The sequence below is a fragment of the Urtica dioica genome, chromosome 11 (assembly GCF_054948205.1).
Source record: "Urtica dioica subsp. dioica isolate 48M chromosome 11, U.dioica_male_clone48M_v1_H2, whole genome shotgun sequence".
In the NCBI taxonomy this organism is placed as follows: Eukaryota; Viridiplantae; Streptophyta; class Magnoliopsida; order Rosales; family Urticaceae; genus Urtica; species Urtica dioica.
This window is the reverse complement of record NC_142766.1, coordinates 17,935,319-17,954,789: the sequence shown is the minus strand read 5'-3', so window position 1 is coordinate 17,954,789 and position 19,471 is coordinate 17,935,319. Positions and strand designations below refer to the sequence as shown.

The window sequence follows — 19,471 nt, the reverse complement described above, 5'->3', positions numbered from 1 at the left end:
TTTTTTCGCAATACAATTGGCGACCTCGTTGCAGCAGCGAGGCACCCAGGAACATAACAAAGAAGGGAAAACAACATCCAGAAAGAAGCAAATGTCGGCTATAACTGCACCTTGGAGCCCGAGCGTGTGTCTACCTTTAATCAGTTGCACCGCCCGTTGACAATCAGACTCAACCGCCGAAATCTCCCAGCCGTGGTTTTGGGCAAACCTCAGCCCTTCTCGAATTGCTCTGCACTCTCCAGTCAGCGCTGAATCCACGTCCCTGATCCCCAGGCCCATGGCGCCCACGACCGCTCCGCAGTGGTTACGAATAACTCCCCCGATCCCAGCCCGACGGGTCTGCGCGTCCCACGCCACGTCGACGTTCAGTTTCAGCGTACCAGAGTGTGGTCGTACCCATGCCTTCGGAGATGTAGTCGGGTTCCTCCCATCAAGCTCAAGTTTGCATAGTTGCGGCTTATTTCTTTCATAGTTTTTTCGTTGAATGTAGTCGACAACCAATTCATCTAGGCGCGTGACTCATGAGCAGTGTAGCAAAATAACCAAAATGAAACTATGAAATTTGTTTATAGCCTACGTTTCACAACTTTTAGGGAATTAACCAACATGTTTGTGTGACAATAATTAAGGTCTGATTTGTCCTTATTTATTAACAAATTCGTCATTTTCTCTCTCTTACTTTTTTCCTACAATTTTTTTTTACATAAAAACTTCAAAAAACCATATCTATCTCATATGAACCCGAAATTGAGTGATTCCAAATCCTACGGATTCGTGACGCCGAGATCTTCAAAATAGATCCATTGTGTTTGATGAAAAATCATGTTTAATACCATAGATGTAGAAAAATTACGTTACTACCTTAAATATGGAAATAACTGAATTTTTTTGAAATTATCAAAAAAATAAATGGAAACGTAAATATGATGCATTAAACATAATTTTTCATCAAACACAATGAGTTTATTTTTGAAGATCTCGACGCCACGAATTTGTAGTATCTGAAATCACTCAATTTCGAGTTCGTATGAGAAATATGCGAATTTTTGAAGCAAAAACAAAATATTTGAAAAAAAAATAGGAGAGAGAAAGTGATGAATTTGTTAATAAATAAGGGCAAATCAGACCTTAATTATTGTCACATAAGTCATTTGACTATATCCCTAAAAATTGTCAAACGTAGGCTAGATCCAAAATCACATGTTTAAAGTGACCTAATCACATGTTTAAAGTGACCTTATTAGTTACAAATCTCTTTTATCATTAAGAATAATAACTTATTATATTCAATGTTCTTAAGGCTAGTTTATTTTAAATTCATTACAATGCTTTGTATTCGTAAAATACTAATCAATTCTAATTTATTTATTTCAATCATATACCCTCTTTTACTCTCTAGTTTTCCCCAAAAATTTGCAACATTCACATTGAATTTGAGTGTCTTACTAATTATTTCGTTGATAAATTAAAATATTGTTATCTAGTTCATATGAGTGTAAAGGTCAATCAAATTAACTATCCAGGTCAATGAACTTAAATGTATCAAAGTTGCAAACACATTTCAAATATTTTAGAATTGCCTCTTAAAATCGTCATGAATACGCAGGCGAAAGTAGCCCATGAGTCGTGGTTACTGATGAAGAATGACTCGATAATCGAAATTACCAAAGTTAAATTAACTGTAATTAAATTAACTATAAAACTTTACAAAATTAACTATGGAAGTTAATAAAATATTATGTCCATAACAAAATCAAGTAATCACCATCACCCATTTGAGCTTCAAAAGCCCGTCGTTAGTGAGGACTAAGTAATAGTTTTGTGGAGAATACGGTTCAAAAATAATTTGTTCCTAACGAAATGGCATTTTAGAAAAAAGTTATTTTAGCTTGGCTATAGTATCAAAATATGTCATAGTTTAATTAATATTTTAATTGAGCCTTTTTAACTAAATAATCACTGTTCTTATTGTAATTCCAAGGGGAATTTCCACGTATATTGATTTTTTACGCTAATTTCAAGAATACTGACTACCAAAATTTTATCCAACGATCAATATAAAAATTTGAAATTGTAAACAGTAAAATAATAAAAAATAGTAAAATTTTAAACAGTAAATGGTAAAAAAAAATCATCACGGAAAATAAGTAAAATATTACAGTAAAAAAATTTGTAGAAAAGCAAATTTATGGGAGTAATTAATTTTTTTGGTATTTGAGAAATTAAGTTTGTTTGTAAAAAAAAAAAAAAAAAGGTTTGAAAATGACTAGTAGTTTCTCTATGTAGAGAAATGGTACCTCTGATTTTGTATGGGCCGCAAGTATGTGAACGTGTTGGGCCATTTCCCATTTCCCACTGATTTGTTTCAAAATAGGCCCAACAATTACGTAAATTCCGGAACTAAATAGTAAATATCGAATTCCCTATAATCAAAAGCAGCGATAACATAAATAAATAAATGTGATACTTAAAAAATTAATTACTCGAAAAAACAAAAACAAAAACTTGAGTCAGACAAATGGCAACAAAACTAATAAGTAATTAATAACTAGAGCAAGAAAGTGGAGCTAGTTTAAATTTAAAACCCCGGAGAGTCTGTTCTGTTAAGTTGTGTTTTTTTTTTTTTTTGTTTTTTTTTTTTATTCATTTATAAAAATAAGTTTATAAACAAAAAGATTTTTCGGCTTCAAATTTTGGCCACCGCGACGACGACCACCAACCAAGCAGTCGACAAATGTAAAACGGAATGTTCGTTTTCCCATTCTAGACAGAGTCAATCGAAGAAACTAAGCCCTATCTCCCATGGCCGCCAAACCGGACTCGGATCCGCTGCTCCGAGCCGGGTCGTTCGTCTCCTCCAACGGCCCGACTCCCGAGAAGGGGAAGAGGAAGACGCCGGAGCCGGAGATGGACTGGCTTCCTAAGGGATGGTCTTTCGAGGACAGAGTTCGATCTTCCGGCGCCACTGCCGGTACTACCGATAGGGTTAGTCTTCTTTTGCTTTTCATTTCATTTCCTTTTCCTTTTCCTTTTCGTTTTTCATTGTTGAACTGCGATTGGGTAGACCTGAAACTCTCTCACTTTGTTGGTTTGTTGATCTGCTTCGTGTTCGGCGCTTCGATTTTTCGGTTTAATTGGATGGTTATGATAGAAAGCTGAAAATTGGGTATATTTTTTTATTTGTCCTGTTTCTTGGCACTATGGGTGCGACTGAGTGGTGAGTATTATTTTTTTTTTTTGTTCGTTGTTGTGCAATGCAATAAAGGTCCAAACTTTACTCAATAACACCTACAAACAAAGTACAAAAATAAAAATAAAAAATAAAATAAATAATTGGGACTAAGCTCTCAGGTCTGGTCTGCCTTTATCTTTGTGAACGTTATAGTGTTGAGTTACATTTGAATCCATGGATAGAATAGAAACAGGCCGGAGTACTTTCAGAGTTTGAGAATTAGTGGGTCTTTTCTTGTATGCAAAAATGTTGATTGATTGCGCAGAAAGTTCTTTGCTTTGTCTAGCAAGGAATATACACCTTCTGTACTGGTTTGAGTCAGGATTGGGAGTGACCTCAATGCTATCCAACTATAAATTCGTTTCCAAAATTTAATCTTTGGTCAGGTTATATGATTTGTTGCTGAACTTGAGTTGTAAGGTCTCAAATCTATATTGGTCAATACCAAATTAGGCGGTCAGCTCCGTAAAAACACGATACTTTTTTCTCATAAAGAATTGGATGCTCGGACCTTGGATTTGAGCTTTACTTTTTGCCAGACCGTAAGGACCCGAATAACAAGGCGTATTCTGTATTGCAGTACTACTTTGACCCAGTATCACACCGTAAATTCCGGTCAAAGAAAGAGGTTCTTTACTTTCTAGAAACGGGAACTCCCCGCAAAAAGAGCAAGGGAGAAACTCCGCGAGCCGACGGAACGGTGAGTAAAAACTCTAAACCATTCTCTTCTGGTCGAATTGTTTTGGGGACTCAGTGTTCATGGTTTTTGTAGCCCAAGGAAAAACCCGGGAATGAGAAACAGAAACCGAGTGAGATGAAAGCAAGTGAGAAGAAATCGAGTGAGAAGAAAGCAAGTGAGAAGAAACCGAGTGAGAAGAAAGTGAGCGAGAAGAAACCGAGTGAGAAGAAAGCAAGTGAGAAGACTTCTCAGAAACCAAGCGAGAAAGTTTCTCAGAAGCCAAGCGAGAAGAAAGATTCTGGGGTCGGTTTCAACTTCTCGAAAATTCCGGAGAAGGTTCAATGGGTTCTCTCGGCCGAGCCTGGCTCTAGAGCATCATGGAATGCATATATCGGCGGAGATCAAGTGCCCGAATCTAGTAAGCTTGATTGGTTAGCCGCGTTCACGTTGCTTGCTTCTAAAGATAGAGACAAATACCATTGAAGATGACATTTTCAGTTAGGCATTTGTATTATTCATAAAACACTAGGATTTTTTTTTCGTCCCTTAAGTCTCCGTTTATGCAAATAGTTGCTGTGTTGCTGAGCAACAAACAAATAGGTCTTCAAATTTTTTTTTACTCCCCTTATTTTCTAGTTCCGGTCATTTTGGCTCCTCAGTCCATAGAGCACAGCTGTATGTGATGTCGATTCGGAATTTTGTAACAGTAGTCCTAGTGGCATCATTTTATATTTTTGTAAGATCGGTTCATCCTTCGAGTTGATCGTAATGATATCGGTGATGTGTTTCAACTTTTGTAAGATAAGAAGATTCAATTTGGTGGATTTTTGCTCTTGGTTTGCAGATTTTTCCCAGGTGGGTTATTTGGGGATTTATATTCACACGAACTTAGATTTGGTGCAGCTTTTGCTTTCTGGTAGTTTTTTGGATTTGCGCCAAAAAATTAAATATTTGAACAGGAAATAACTCTTCACTCAACTTGATTTGAGGATAACATATTAGTCTTATATATCGGAACTCCAAACAATTAATGCGTGATTTTTTGTATTATGCTATCAGCAAGTTGGCAGTACGTAACATATGAATCAATAGTTTATTTTTCATTTTATAAGGGAAGTTAACATGAATTAATACCTTTCCGTGTTTTGTATTACAAACATGTGGAAAATTTGTTTTTATTCCCAAAGCCACTACTGACAAACTAATAAGGATTGTTTGGTTTAGTATTCTAAATTTGTTTTTTGTTTTTAAATTTGTTTTCTGATTCTAATTTTAAATTTAAAAAACAGATTTAGAATTACGTTTCAGAATATTTTAAAATGTTGTTTGGTTATGTTTTACATTCAATTGTTTTAGAGTTTAATTTAAAATATAAGAGAGATAAAATAGAAAACACATTTTTATTGTTTTCTGTTTTCTAAACAAATTTCAAAGAAAAAGAAACATGATTCTAAATTTGTTTTCTAAGTACTATAACCAAACATGTTTTTTAAAAGTGTTTTCAAGAATTTAGAATTAGAAAACAGAAAACAAATTTGAAATCACAAACTAAACAACCCAGATGTTTTTACAGAAATAGTGTATCTTAAAATAATATAATGGGTGTTTTTAATTATTTGAAGAATAATGTTAATAATCATGAAACTGGTGAACGGTAGCAAGTTCATTTGAGCCCAAACAATAAATAAATTTTTTAACATACAATATATATATATATATATATATATATATATATAAAGATTTCTTTACTGATTAAAATCAATATTTAATTTATTTCCTATATTATATTTCATAATGAATTGCCTTTTAAATTTTTCAAATTCAAATCTCAAGCGTGGAATTTGTAATTTTTAACTGACTTAATTGACTTTAAATTTTGGTTGGTTGAAACTTTGGGTAGTGATTGGTTTTTATGAATGATGCTACAAAATGGTATTTTCATCATGGATTCAATCTCATTCGTGATTCTTCTTCTTTACGTCGACGACATGGTGATCGTAGGTGCCAACCTACACGAGATCGACGAGCTGAAAAAAGAGATTGTCCAGAGAGTTCCCAATGAAAGACTTGGGAGATGCGAAGCAGATCCGCATGATAAGGATAAAGAGTGCCAGAGAATGCATCGAGCTCTCACATGAAGAGTACGTTAAGAATGTGCTCGCGCTTCAACATGGAAGATGTGAGGTCAGTCAGCACGCCGCTGGCTAGCCACTTCAAACTGTCCAAGGAGCAATTGGCGGTGATGGAGGACGAGCTGGCGTACATGGACAAGATCCTCTATGCTTCGGCCATCGGAAGCTTGTTGTACTCAATGGTGTGTACGAGACCGGACATTGTTCATTGATGGGAATTTTCTTAACTAAAGAAAAATTCTACACGACGCAAGCGAACGTGTCGTCAAGTAATAGAGTGCAAAAGCACGGATATCGATCCCACAAGGACTCTAGACTATTTCCGAAGCAAACTCACTAGCTTTCTTTTTCGAGTTATGAAAGTGAAAAATGGGGGTTTTTTATTGTTTTGAGAACAAGATGAAATGTAAACAAGAGTGAAAACAATGTTTAAACACAAGTTAAAAGGAAGGGGAACGATTTTGTTATTTCATCGAGTCGGTCAGTCAAGATACGATTCTAAGCTCGGGTTTAGAGTGTTAAAACTTAGTCTCAATCCCTCATATAACATTCACTAATCTCTCTCGAGTCTTTAGGAATCTAGCTATGTGTCGAACTTACACCTCTCGGTTTGGGTTCTATTAAAACACAAAACCGCATTTAGCTCGTGATTTCAATCAACTACAACTACCCCTAGTCTTTCTATAGCTCTAGGAAGGTAAAAGATGGGATTGGGTAGAGCTCACTCGTTTATTACCTCTCGGTGTCTAAACTCGTCTAAGATTCACTAACTAGGTAGCTACTCTAGTTAGCGCTAACACACACCCATACCCATAGAGTTTCACTCTCAACCCAACCATGAAGCACCAATCTAATCCAAATGTTTGACCAACCAACTCAACTACTCAACTACATCGCACCCCAAATCTATTTAGCTACTCATGATTAAGAATAAACAAAGTAAAATTGAAATAAGTAAAAGAAATAAAACAATAAAGAAACAAGACATTGAATGCTAATCTCAACAACCAAATAAAGCTTTCATTAACTTCAAGCACTACTTCAATATTCCACTTAGATAAAACAATAAAGTAATCACAATACTCAATACTCAATGGATGAAGGTAGTCAACAAAAACTCAAATAGAATACTTAATAGCTTAAAATATGTTCAACAAAGCAATAAGTGGAGTACATAAATAAAGAACAATAAATAAAAGAGATAGAGTTAAGGATGAACAAATGGAGGTGATGAGGATGATGGAGGTTGTCACTTCTCCCTCTTCTTCTTCACTCCCAAGCTCAAGAACAAAAATGAGTGTCAAACCCTAGCTTTCTCTCTCTCACTTTCTCTCTCTAGTTTTTCAAACAAAAGTAAAGTGTTCTATTCTCAAAGTTCCCCTCTTTCTCTTTGAATAAGTGTATATGAGGGTTTAGGAGAGGTTTTCGGAGCAAATATGGACCCTTGGATGAGATCCAAGGGCCAAAAATGATTTAAAAGACGAGCTCCAAAAATTCTGAAAAAGCAACTGGCGCGGCGCGCCACATAACAGGCGCGCCGCGCCACTCGTAAATTCTGAAGGCGCGTCGCGCCTCTCTTGCGCGTTGCCCGCTCGAGCTCTCGGGTGCAAATTTAGTCACCAGGGCGCGGCGCACCAACCTTGAGACGCTGACTTCTTGTTGACCATCGTTGACTTTTGTTGACTTTACTTCAAAAGGCCATAACTTCCTCGATTTAGCTCCAATTCAACCTGTTTTCGCACCACAGCCTTCTCTCACTCTCTTTATCCTGAAAACATAATAAAACTACAAAATAACATCAAAAAAACTAAGAACAAGTTCCGGTTCTTATCTAAGAGTCATAGATAAGTGTGAATGAATCTCACTTATCATTCATGCAGTGAGAGTTGTGAGAAGATTTATGAGTAACCTAGAGATAAAGGACTGGAAGGATGTGAAGTGGATCATTCGATATTTAAGAGACAGTTCGAGCGGCGTTGATATTCAGGAAGTTCAAGCTGGGACTTCAAGGCTACGTCGATGTTAACAATGGAGGCGACGGCGACGGCAGGAAGAGTACATCCGGGTACGTCTACACGTTCGTATGGACGACAATCTGCTGGGTGTCGAGGTTGCAAAAGATCATCGCCTTATCAAGCTGCGAGGCGAAGTACGTGGCCACCATCAAGGCCACGAAGGAGATGATATGGTTGCAGACGTTTCTGCGCGAGCTGGATCAAGACCACGGCGGGAGTGTGCTATACAGCGATAGCCAGAGTGCTATTCAGTTGGCAAAGAACCTGGTGTATCATGCTCGGACGAAGCATATACAGCTGCGATACCATTTCATCATATCAGTATTGGAAGATGGGGTGCTACCACTCGAGAAGATCGCATGCAGCCATAATCTAGCTGACATGTTGTCGAAGTCAGTGCCATATGACAAACTGAAGTTGTGCTCGACTTAAGTTGGACTCCTCGTCAGATGAGTTGAGTCGCCGTTGCCAAATGGAGACACGTGATGAGATTAGTCTCAAAGTTGTTAGAGGTGTATAGCCTAAAATACTAGGAGGGAATAAAAGTCCCACATGGGAAAAGGAGAACAACTTTGTGTGCTCAAAAAGTGTATAAATATGGGTCCATATGATGTATTCTATTCATCCCAGCAAGAAACACTTTAAACCAAGTATATATTGTAAATATCTCCCCAATTTGGGTTTATAATGACTTTGCAGCGGTAAAGTGGATGTAAAATCCCAACACACGCGGAACGTGGTCGGAACGGTGAGCATCTGGACCTCCCAGTAGCCCTTGACTTGAAAGATGAGGTCCATTGGGAGGTTTTCAACGACTTCGTTCTGCTGGATTAGCTCGAACCTTCTCTCCCACAACTGCACGGCGAGTTCGTTCGTCTTGTTCCTCACGCGGCGTCTGAGTCCAGTCAAGTATTGGCCCGTCAAAACGTAAATCGGAACTCGGCCTTCGATCGGAGAGTCGAAGTACATTGTTCGTAGATCCATTTTTGGATTTTTGGATTTATGAGAGAGCTGGTTATTCCAGTCACTGGGAAATTAAATTTATATCACACAATGCGTCGAATACACGTGTCACCATTCTATTTGTGCGTGGTTTCCTCATTAACTAACTGACTTAACCACGCTAAATCATAGTTAACTAACTGACGTGTTCACCAAGTCCATTTCAGTCTCGCGCTTCATTTCTCTCCAGTCCAAGCTCACCGTTTGTCCCTCCGATTTGCTTGAGGGGGATAATAGAAGAGAAATTGCCCCATTTGTCACCAATTTCATAACATTTTCCCACTTTCCACCAAAAGACTAATTTTGCCAAAAATGCCACCATCTATGTCAACAATGTTGACATCTATTTTTACCCTTCACTATTAGATGTCAACATTGCTGACATATCGGAGGTATTTTGGGACAAATTAGTCTTTTGGTGGAAAGTGGGAATATGTTATGAAACTAGTGGCAAATGGGGCAATTTCTCATAATAGAATACACGCATGTGTAGAGGATTAGTAACTTGACTCTACTCTATAACTAACTTATGTAAGAGAATTTGTAATAAACACATGGTGTATATGAATGAGAGAACAAGATTGATCAGAGCATGATCGTTTACAACCCAAACACTTTCTTGATTTCTCTATTTTCTCTCAACATTCACATTCTTTTACATATTCATTCAAAGTGAAATAATAATCATCTGGTTATTTTACTCATCAGAATCACAATTCAATTAGATTCCAGCCTCATATCTCAAACTAATTACTTAGAAAAAAATCAACCCACATTTTATCCGATCTGCAAAATTATATAGGCTGAAAAGTTAAGAGGTGCCTTAATAATATAATGTATATCGTAGAATCCACAGACACACTCACAGAAATTTGTCTATGTTTATAATTTATTAAAATAACGATTATATCTCATCAACAAGTGTACAAAAAGAAAGAGAGAAAATCATACATCGGCAAGTCTCGGGCCACTATCTCTAAAAAAAAGGTTTGTTGTATTTCAGCGTTACTCTAATTGATTTATGGTCTAGATCAATGAAGTATTGAAAAAAAAAATTAAAGAGTATTTTATGTTAATATTTTATTTTATAACAATTATTTGAGTGAGCCCCTCACATCGAAACATAAGGATTTAATCATATTCTTCATCATATTGCGAGAGGTATGGAATTGCAAAAAGTGCCGTTTAAGTTGTCAAAATCAAAGTTAGGAATAGGATGAACAAAAAACTGATGCTTGAATGCTATAAGTTGTTTGAATGTAAAAAAAAAAAAAAAAAAAAAAAAAAAGGCAAGATGGATGAGTAATAAAAGCAAGAATTTAACCCAACAACTTTTTGCTATATTCTTATTCAAAAGTTTACCCTTAATGGTTGAACGGTTTTGAATTGAGTCTATAAAAGGTATATATTATCTTCATTCAAACACACTCTCGAATCCTCTTTATTTTTAATTTTACTTTTTAGTTGTGGTACATGTTTTAGTCGTCGGAGTGTAACAGAGTGGTATATGTTGTAATTATTCAAAACTTTCTCCGCACTGTAGAATGAAATGGATTTGAGTATGTGTGAATAGTAAAAACTCGCTCTTCTTTATATAATATATATATATATATAACAATATATATATATATAACAATATATATATATAACAAGCAAACGTGCCCGTGCATTACAACGGGATTATTTGATACATTTTAATATCAATAAATTATGTATATATAATTGATATAGTAATAATAATAATAAATTATATATTTGATTCATTGACTAAGAAATATTACATTGTTTCAACATAATCAAAATATGCAAAACGATACCTGCGCGATGCTGCAAATTTTTTTTATGTAAGTCAATAATAATATATATAAGAATGTAGATATAATAAAAAAGAGGAGATATATATCAGTTATCATATTATACAGAATAACAAAAGAAAACAAAAAAAAAAATTGTTTGTTGTCCAATAAATAGATAGGAACAATTTACATAAATACAAACGGCATATTGAAAAAGTAATTTTTTTGTTTTAAATTTATACATTTTTTCTTTCTTTCTTTCTATAATAAATTTATCTATAATGTTATTATATTTTTCAGCGAGCAATTGTCTTTTACTTTCATTTTGATGAAAGTATACATATTCAATGGCATAACATTTGTTTTATGTTTTTAAGGTAACAAATTTCTACATGTAATTCACTCATAATTAGTTTGATGATATATTTCTAATTGACACATTTTTCACTGAATAAAATATATAATAAATTTCACCAACTTCTAAATATAAAATGAAATTGCAAATTATCAATGTAATTAATGGTCATATTTTAATACATTTTTCTTAAATTCATTGAACATATAACTTACATTATTTAACTTTTTTGTGGTTTCCTTCAACAACAACAAAAAAAAAAAAAAAAAAAAAAAACCTTCTTTGTTGTTGTTATTAGAATAGATAATCGTATGAGATAATTTATTGGGACAAACAGCACGATTCAATAAAGTTTTTTTTATAGAGAATAATGTTCAAGACAACATATGCGATTCAAACATTAAATGAATGTTAACTAATTTATTATAAATAAAATAACAATAAACTAATGTATTATGAATTTTTTTGACAAATGTTCATCAAATAATTGTTTAACGTTAGTTACACTTTTTTTTTTTTTTTGAAAGAGAGTTATACTTGAAACAGTTTTTTTTTTTCTTCCACACGTTGGTGTTTCTTATATAATTCATTGAATACCTATATGTACAACAACACTTTCTCCATATCAGCTAGTTGTTGGCTTGTTGCTAGCAAAATAAATAAATAAATAAAAGCAACCACGTTGATTTTATTATATTTTTATGTTTAAAAAAACACGCCAGTACAAAAAATAATACACCCATTTTTTTCGCTTTGAATAGATAGACCATCATCCATTTACTCATCTATTGTATCTTCGCCATTCTATTCTGTTCAAAGAGCTGTACAAAAAAAAACATTATTTTGGGGGGGGGGGGGGGGGAGAGGAGTAATTAGAAAGAAGAAGAAAAAGAAACTTCTTATCGAGATTCGACCGACCTCAAAATTTTACACTCTTCTCAGCTTTAGGCCATCGCTTCCAACTCCGTCAAGGACTTGGGAGCCATCACCGAGACCGTCTTCGCTATAACTCACCACACCAATCTGATCAACGCCATGAAGTCCATGAGGACCGCTCAGCTCAATATTGTTCGTTCTTCACAGCCTCAGATATCGTCCATCATGTGAATGTTCAAAATTTTATTCTTTTCTCGTTCGAAAATCCAAGAGGAGCTCAAAGACTGTAACATGAACCCAAACGAAACCGTTAATCGCCTTCTCACTCAATGTCTCTAAACAATTATAATATTTTACATATTTCTAGGTTTCCCTGTTTTGATCGCTGTAATTGGGGGTTCGCTCGCGTTGTATTATTATTTGCTTGGTTTATCTTCTTTTTTTTTGCATGGATTTGCTTGGTTTATATAATTTTAGGGTTTTGGAAGATTGGGGAAAGTAGATTGTTTTGGGTTGAATTTTAAAGTGTTTGCCTTTTGGGTTGTGTTGGGTTTTTTAAACCTGTTTGTTACCTAAAAAAAAATTGCTGATGAAAACAGGGTAAAAGAGATGGCTACCTAGTAATTACATTTTACACAGATATGAGAGCCGAGGAACTTCAAAGCTATTGAAGTATGAGAAATTGCCCCATTTGCCACCAATTTCATAACATTTTCCCACTTTCCACCAAAAGACTAATTTGGTCCAAAATACCACCGATATGTCAACAATGTTGACATCTATGTCAACAATGTTGACATCTAATAGTGAAGGACAAAAATAGATGTCAACATTGTTGACATAGATTGTGGCATTTTTGGCCAAATTAGTCTTTTGGTGAAAAGTGAGAAAATGTTATGAAATTGGTGGCAAATGAAGCAATTTATCTTGAAGTATATATAGGCAGATTGGGAAGTAAAAAAAACTTTCCCGAAATATCTGAATTTTGATGAAAGAAAAATGTCAGCAAAGCTCTGGAGAATTCGAGACGGCTGTACACATGGCTATAGATGTAATTTTTGTAAATGTTCAGGTCCTTTCCACAAATATTTGGGTTCATCAAGAGAGTTAGAATGGCAGAACTTGTAATATTGTTTAATGCTTAGGGTAATTTAACTTGAATTTTTTTAGTTGTTTTTTTTCATATGTAATGGCAAAACCGTAAAATGTTGTAATTATTCAAAACTATCTCCGCACTGTAGAATGAACATGATTTGAGTCCGTGTGAATAGTGAAAACTGGCTCTTCTTTATATATATATAATAATTGTAACTTGAAAAACATGATTTTCGTAATAAACATTTTGAGTACCCTATTCTTGAAATTACTTTTATAAAAACACTATCACAGGCTCTTTCCATACTTTCTAACTTGGTCGGGCTTCACTTTTACGGCCCAGCTCATTTCTCGAAAGCTCCTGCATAGTTATGGTACGGACACTGAAGAACAGAACTATTTTTTTTTTAATAAGAACAGAACTGAGTTGAGAGTGAGACTAGGCTACACTTGTGCAGGCTCCAGATAAATCCGAGAGAGAGAGAGAGAGAGATGGCCAGAAAATTCTTCGTCGGTGGCAACTGGAAATGCGTAAGCAAATTCTGATGAATTTTTTTAAAAAAAATCCTTCGCTTTTCTTTATAATACAATGCTTGCTGTTGTTGATCGTGTAATATGTGATCCACGATCGCCTTCTTATACTTTCATACTTGATCAACCTCGATCAACACAAATATATTCTTCTTTTTCATACGCGGTTTGATTTTTATCTTACAAAGAACGGAACAATTGAAGAAGTGAAAAAGATCGTCACGACATTAAACGAGGCTGAAGTGCCATCAGAGGATGATGTTGGTAATATTTTTTCTCGTTAACATTTATATAGTCGAATTGCATAAAAAAAGAGAGGAAAATCTCTTTTATGTATTTTATTATCTTGTTTTTCTCTGTGTTGTGTTGAAGAGGTTGTTGTGAGCCCTCCATTTGTGTTCCTTCCTGTGGTGAAGAGCTTGTTGCGCTCCGATTTCGAGGTCGCTGCGCAGAACTGTTGGGTTCGCAAAGGCGGTCCTTTCACCGGAGAGATTAGGTTCGTAACGCTTATCGATTTAAAGAATAGACTATTTGCAAACATTCACTGTCTGTGCTTTTCCTTCTTGTGATTCTAGTTAATGATGAACTTTAAATTCGCGTTCTTCATTGCATTTGCTCAGTTGTGAGATGCTTGTGAATCTGCACATTCCGTGGGTGATCCTGGGTCACTCAGAGAGGAGACTCATCTTGAACGAATCAAATGAGGTGAGAGTGGTAGAGAATTGCGTCTTCTGTTTTTCGTGTTGGTATGAATTTTTTGGTTCGTTTGTGCTCAGTTTGTCGGAGATAAAGTTGCGTACGCACTTACCCAAGGATTGAAAGTTATAGCATGTGTCGGAGAGACCCTGGAGCAACGAGAATCGGGATCTACAATGTCCGTTGTTTCTGAACAAACAAGATCAATCAGCGGTAATGCTATTCCTTGTACACTCACTCACTTGTTTGTTGCGTTATTTGTTTATTTTCTAGCGTTCAATTCATCAAACCTGTATGTCTTTTTTTTTTCCCCACAGATAAAGTATCGCTTTGGGACAATGTTGTCCTTGCTTACGAGCCAGTTTGGGCCATTGGAACTGGGAAAGTTGCCACCCCTGCCCAGGCTCAGGAAGTAAGATTTTTTTTTTCTTTTCTTCTGTTGCACTTTTTGTGGTCACTGATATGCTTGCTTGATCATAGTGCGTTGTAGTATGTGGATAGTCTAAGCATAAGAGAAGTTCTATTTGTGTTGTGTAAATAACTTGTTCTTTGTGGTAAGCTGTCAAAACTGAAATGCCTTAAACCACGATAAACTGATCAAACACAAGCAATTAACAAGAAAAACGTAAAGAATGAAAAAGATACATGAGAGTTATCCTGGTCGGACAGCCTTAGGGTTCTTCCACTATCAGTGAGGCAAAAGCTCAATTGCAACTTATCACTAAATCCGATCCTGCACTTGCTCCTTCTTTCTACAGTATTTTTTTTCTTTAGAATTCTTTCTATCACTATATCTCATACAATGTCTATGAAGTTTCTTGTTTGGTCAATTACATCACATATAGGAGTGAAACATAAGTGACTTGTAATCTAAGCTACCACTTGGATGATCCAGCGGTCGTCTGCAACTTTTGGTTGTTAAATCTGAGCCGTCTGAGCTATAGCTTGATGATGAGATCAACTTATAACACTTTATTATATAAGCAGGCATGCCAATCCAATTATCGATACATCGCCGTTGTTTCTCTCTATCTCTATTTTCCAGGTTCACTTTATGTTGAGGAAATGGCTTCACGACAATGCCGGCCCCGAAGTTGCTTCTTCTCTCAGAATTATCTACGGAGGTTAATTAATATTGATCAGTTTCACATCCAACAAGAGCTAACAATTTTCTTTTAAAGATCAAATATTTTTTATTTTCTTTTCTTTCTTGTCATTATAGATACTCAGCTTGCAACTTTCTACAGATGGCTTCAAAGTATAATATTTGACATAAATAAATGTTGATTTTTAGGTTCGGTGAATGGAGCGAATTGCAAAGAATTGGCTTCACAGCCAGATGTTGACGGGTTTTTGGTTGGAGGAGCTTCCTTGAAGGTGATTATTACTTAAAATTATTAGTCTCTCTTCTTTATTATCTTTCTTCCGTTGCCGACTTTCTTCCCGAAAATAAATTTCTTTGACCAGCCGGAGTTCATTGACATTATCAAGTCAGCCACTGTGAAGAATGCCTGAACATCAAAGATCCAACCAAAATCAGGCATAAGGTTCTTTTTTTCAAATGACTTTTGAGTGATAAATATGCTCGTGTGTAAACTTTAAATAAGTCGCTTAAATTATGTTCCTTAGTTTTGCACTCTTTTCTGAGAAATTTGATACAGCTTGCATTTGGTTGTAAAAGTGTGTAATGGCAAAAGAACAATGGTCTCTCTTCTCGTTGGGCCTAAACTTTTTTTTTTTTTTTTCAAATATAGATAGTTGTCCTTTGTCTTTTCTTGCTGAACTGCTTATAAGAGTTAGGAGTTAGACAAACAAGACCAGCGTGAACAAAAAGACTACAAATGATATCTTTCAATGATGTGAAAGCCATGTCGATCACGGTTCATGTAAGTGGAGCCTATTTCATTTTTCTTTATATAGAAGATTGAAGTCCTTTTCAGCTATTTCACAACTTCAAATTACATGGCCTAGATTCGAGTCTTCTTGTCCTATATATTTATAATGATAAAGCATTTTATTAAATTGGGACGTACGATGACACTGCCGTACTTATTACTGTTTGGTCTATTTCGTGAGTTTTAGACAAAAAGCAACTCATATTATTTATTTTTCTGAAAGAGACTTCAATTTTGATTACGTACTGCAAACATCTGACATATAAGTCTTTACGTAAAAAAAAAAAAAAAGTGTTTTTGTTAATATAAAAAGATTAAGATTGACTAAATATTATAATATTGGAGTGAAGGATTAAGAACGTTGCACCAAGGATTAAGAATGTAGACATCTATGTCAACAATGTTGACATCGATGTCAACGTTGTAGACATCATTGTCCACTGTTGATATAGGTTGACATATATGTCTACAATGTTGACATCGATGTCATATTTATTCAGAGACAAATACAACAAGTATTCAGAGAAAGAGACATATATTCCAACAAGTATTCAGAGACAAGATCACCAACAAATATTCAGAGACGAACCGATTCCCATGTTCAGAGACTAACATTTCGAAAAATCAAGAAAATTTCATCAACAACACTAACCCATAATTTCATCAACAACACTAACCCAAAATAAATTAATAAAATCGAAATAAATCAATAACTGTTAGGGATTTTGGATCAAAGACTAACCTTTGAAGTTCCCATTTTTGTACGGGGTTTTTTGGGAACCACTTCTTCCTCTTCCGTGTCCGACGAACTCGCCGTGATGTTCTTCCTCTTTGGGGGCTTCGTCGCCGCAATTTTCGTCCGGGGTTTGGATTTGGGCGAAGTTGTTGTTTTTCGTTTCCGAGCCGGTATTGGACTTCCCGGCTCCTCCGGAACTTTAGTTACGATTGTCCGAGGACTCCGACGCGGGGGTGTCGGACGCGGGGGTGATGGGTTTGAGTCCGCCATTTTTCTTCTCGATGTTAGGGTTCGGGTGAGAAGTGATGGGTTTGAGTGGGTTGAGAAATGAAAGTTACTGTAGAGACGAAATGGGTGGGTTTGAGTCGACGATTTCCAGGAGGTTACATGCAGTTACAGAGAGAGATAGAGAGAGAGAGAGAGAGAGAGAGAGAGAGAGAGAGAGAGAGAAGTCCGACGGTTTTGACGTGAGAGAGAGGGAAAATGAGAAAAGTTTGAGTTTGAGATTAGAAATAGGAGAACAATTCGGGAGAAATGGGTTGACTGAGTCTTCATTTCGGGAGAAATTCGACTGAGTAAAGATAGATGCCAATTCGTTAAGAAAATTGATAGTGAAGGGCAAACTTGACTTTTTACTCTTGTCATGGTGGCATTTTGGGACAAATTAAGCTTTTAGTGGAATGTGGGAAAAAATTATCAAAAGAGTGGCAAATGAGGCAATCTCTCTTAAAAAAAATCCTTTTGAGCTCTTACACGGTTAATACTTTGCCCCTTGTACTCGAAAAACATACACAACAAACCCTGAAATCTTGCATTGTATCAAAATGAGTCTTTTTGTCAACAATTTTTCACAAACGTTGGCTTTTTTGTCACGTTTTTAACACGTCACATGGTTGTATTTTGGAAAATATCAAAATACCTCTATATTTAAAGACAAAATTGTAAATTCAATTTTAAATTATTTTTAATTTTTTATTCACACCTCTCTCTCAAAAACAAAAAATTAGAACAGTATCATCTCAAACCCAACACTCTCTCTTGGGCCGCCGGAGCTCCGCCACCAAAACAACCACAATCGGACTCTCTTCAGCAACTCTGACAACTCGTCCTCTCCGGCGGCAATCACCAGTCCGAAAAACCCTTAATCAAACCGCTTCGTGATCCTCATGCCCGACGACTCCGACATCGACAATTCTTCCTCTGCTCAAACCACTCATCCCTCAAACGTGTTCATGGATCGATTCAGCGACTCTGACCATTAGTTCTCGTGACCTCTGATGATATGATTCACCGAGAATGGTTCGGTGAGGAAAAAAAAATTCAGATTTGGGGTTTCAGTTGATACCCACTTTGCGTAAAGGTGGAGAAATATGACGAATTCGGAACTGGGATTACAGTTCATCGCAAGAACAAAGCAAAGTTTCAATCACAAAAGACTTGAGAGGAGAGTAGGGATCGGATGTATGGGAAGAGATTTGGCGGGTTTTAGGGCGAGGATATCTCCGATGGCTTCACTTTCGAATCGCGTTCGCAGCGGCAACGGAATTCAACTCCTCGTCGTTCGCTCCGATCAAAGTGAACGATTTGGTCCGAGAAGAAGAAGAAGTTCAGAGCAAGGGGATAATAAAAACATTAGATTTTTTAATTTTAAACAAAATACAAAAAAAATATATATATATATATATATATATATATATATATATATATATAAAGAAAAGGAAAATACATTTTTACCCATAATTGCATTACACCGTTTGAAATTTTTTGACAAAATGACTTATTTTGATACAATGTAAAATTTAGGGTTTGTTGTGTACGTTTTTCGAGTACAAGGGGTAAAGTGTTATTCGTGTAAGAGTTCGAGGGGATCTTGTAAGTACTCCAGTAATATTTTATTGGCAACACAACAGGAATACAAAACCTGTAGCGGGTAACATGTCAGCATGTGCCATTTGTTATTAAATTACTTGCTTCCAAATACGACATATCTATATTGTATTTCAATCATCTGTAAGGATTTTTTTCCATTATGTTACCAGTAAATTAATATGGTTATAATCCTTTCATTATGGTCTATGTATATATGCAAATAACCAAGAAAATCGCTGACATTATTAATGCATGCAATCACTCCTTAATTCCATACTATCGTTATAATGTCTATCGATATTTATGAGCTATAAATACAAAAGATTTCTAAATCACTAAACTCACTCATCAATTAAAAAAAATCAACACTAGTGATAGCTCTAAAGGATCACGAAATGTCTTGCCGGAGTCAGAATTCGAAGCTCACCGGAGTCAAACTCCGAAGTTCGCCGGAAACCGTAATAATGCTGGGAGGTATCTCAAATTCTTTTGCTTCTGCATTTTTCGTGTTCATATTGTTTAGAATACTTTTAATACGTGTAAGAATATCTTACATTTGGTA

General features: G+C 35.6%; 2 protein-coding genes across 2 annotated transcripts; both read left to right on the top strand.

Annotated features, from left to right (window-relative positions):
* Positions 1-2,617: 2,617 nt before the first annotated feature.
* Positions 2,618-4,743, top strand: LOC149381905 (methyl-CpG-binding domain-containing protein 5-like). The gene is made up of 3 exons (XM_089629968.1): positions 2,618-2,985; positions 3,813-3,932; positions 4,005-4,743. The coding sequence occupies exons 1-3, from the start codon at positions 2,803-2,805 to the stop codon at positions 4,392-4,394; spliced, it is 693 nt and encodes a 230-aa protein (XP_089486094.1). The 5' UTR covers positions 2,618-2,802; the 3' UTR covers positions 4,395-4,743.
* Positions 4,744-13,570: 8,827 nt separating this feature from the next.
* Positions 13,571-16,348, top strand: LOC149381904 (triosephosphate isomerase, cytosolic-like). Its single transcript, XM_089600835.1, has 9 exons — positions 13,571-13,713; positions 13,902-13,977; positions 14,086-14,209; positions 14,334-14,418; positions 14,490-14,622; positions 14,727-14,821; positions 15,455-15,533; positions 15,704-15,786; positions 15,877-16,348. The coding sequence occupies exons 1-9, from the start codon at positions 13,675-13,677 to the stop codon at positions 15,922-15,924; spliced, it is 762 nt and encodes a 253-aa protein (XP_089456961.1). The 5' UTR covers positions 13,571-13,674; the 3' UTR covers positions 15,925-16,348.
* Positions 16,349-19,471: the final 3,123 nt, after the last annotated feature.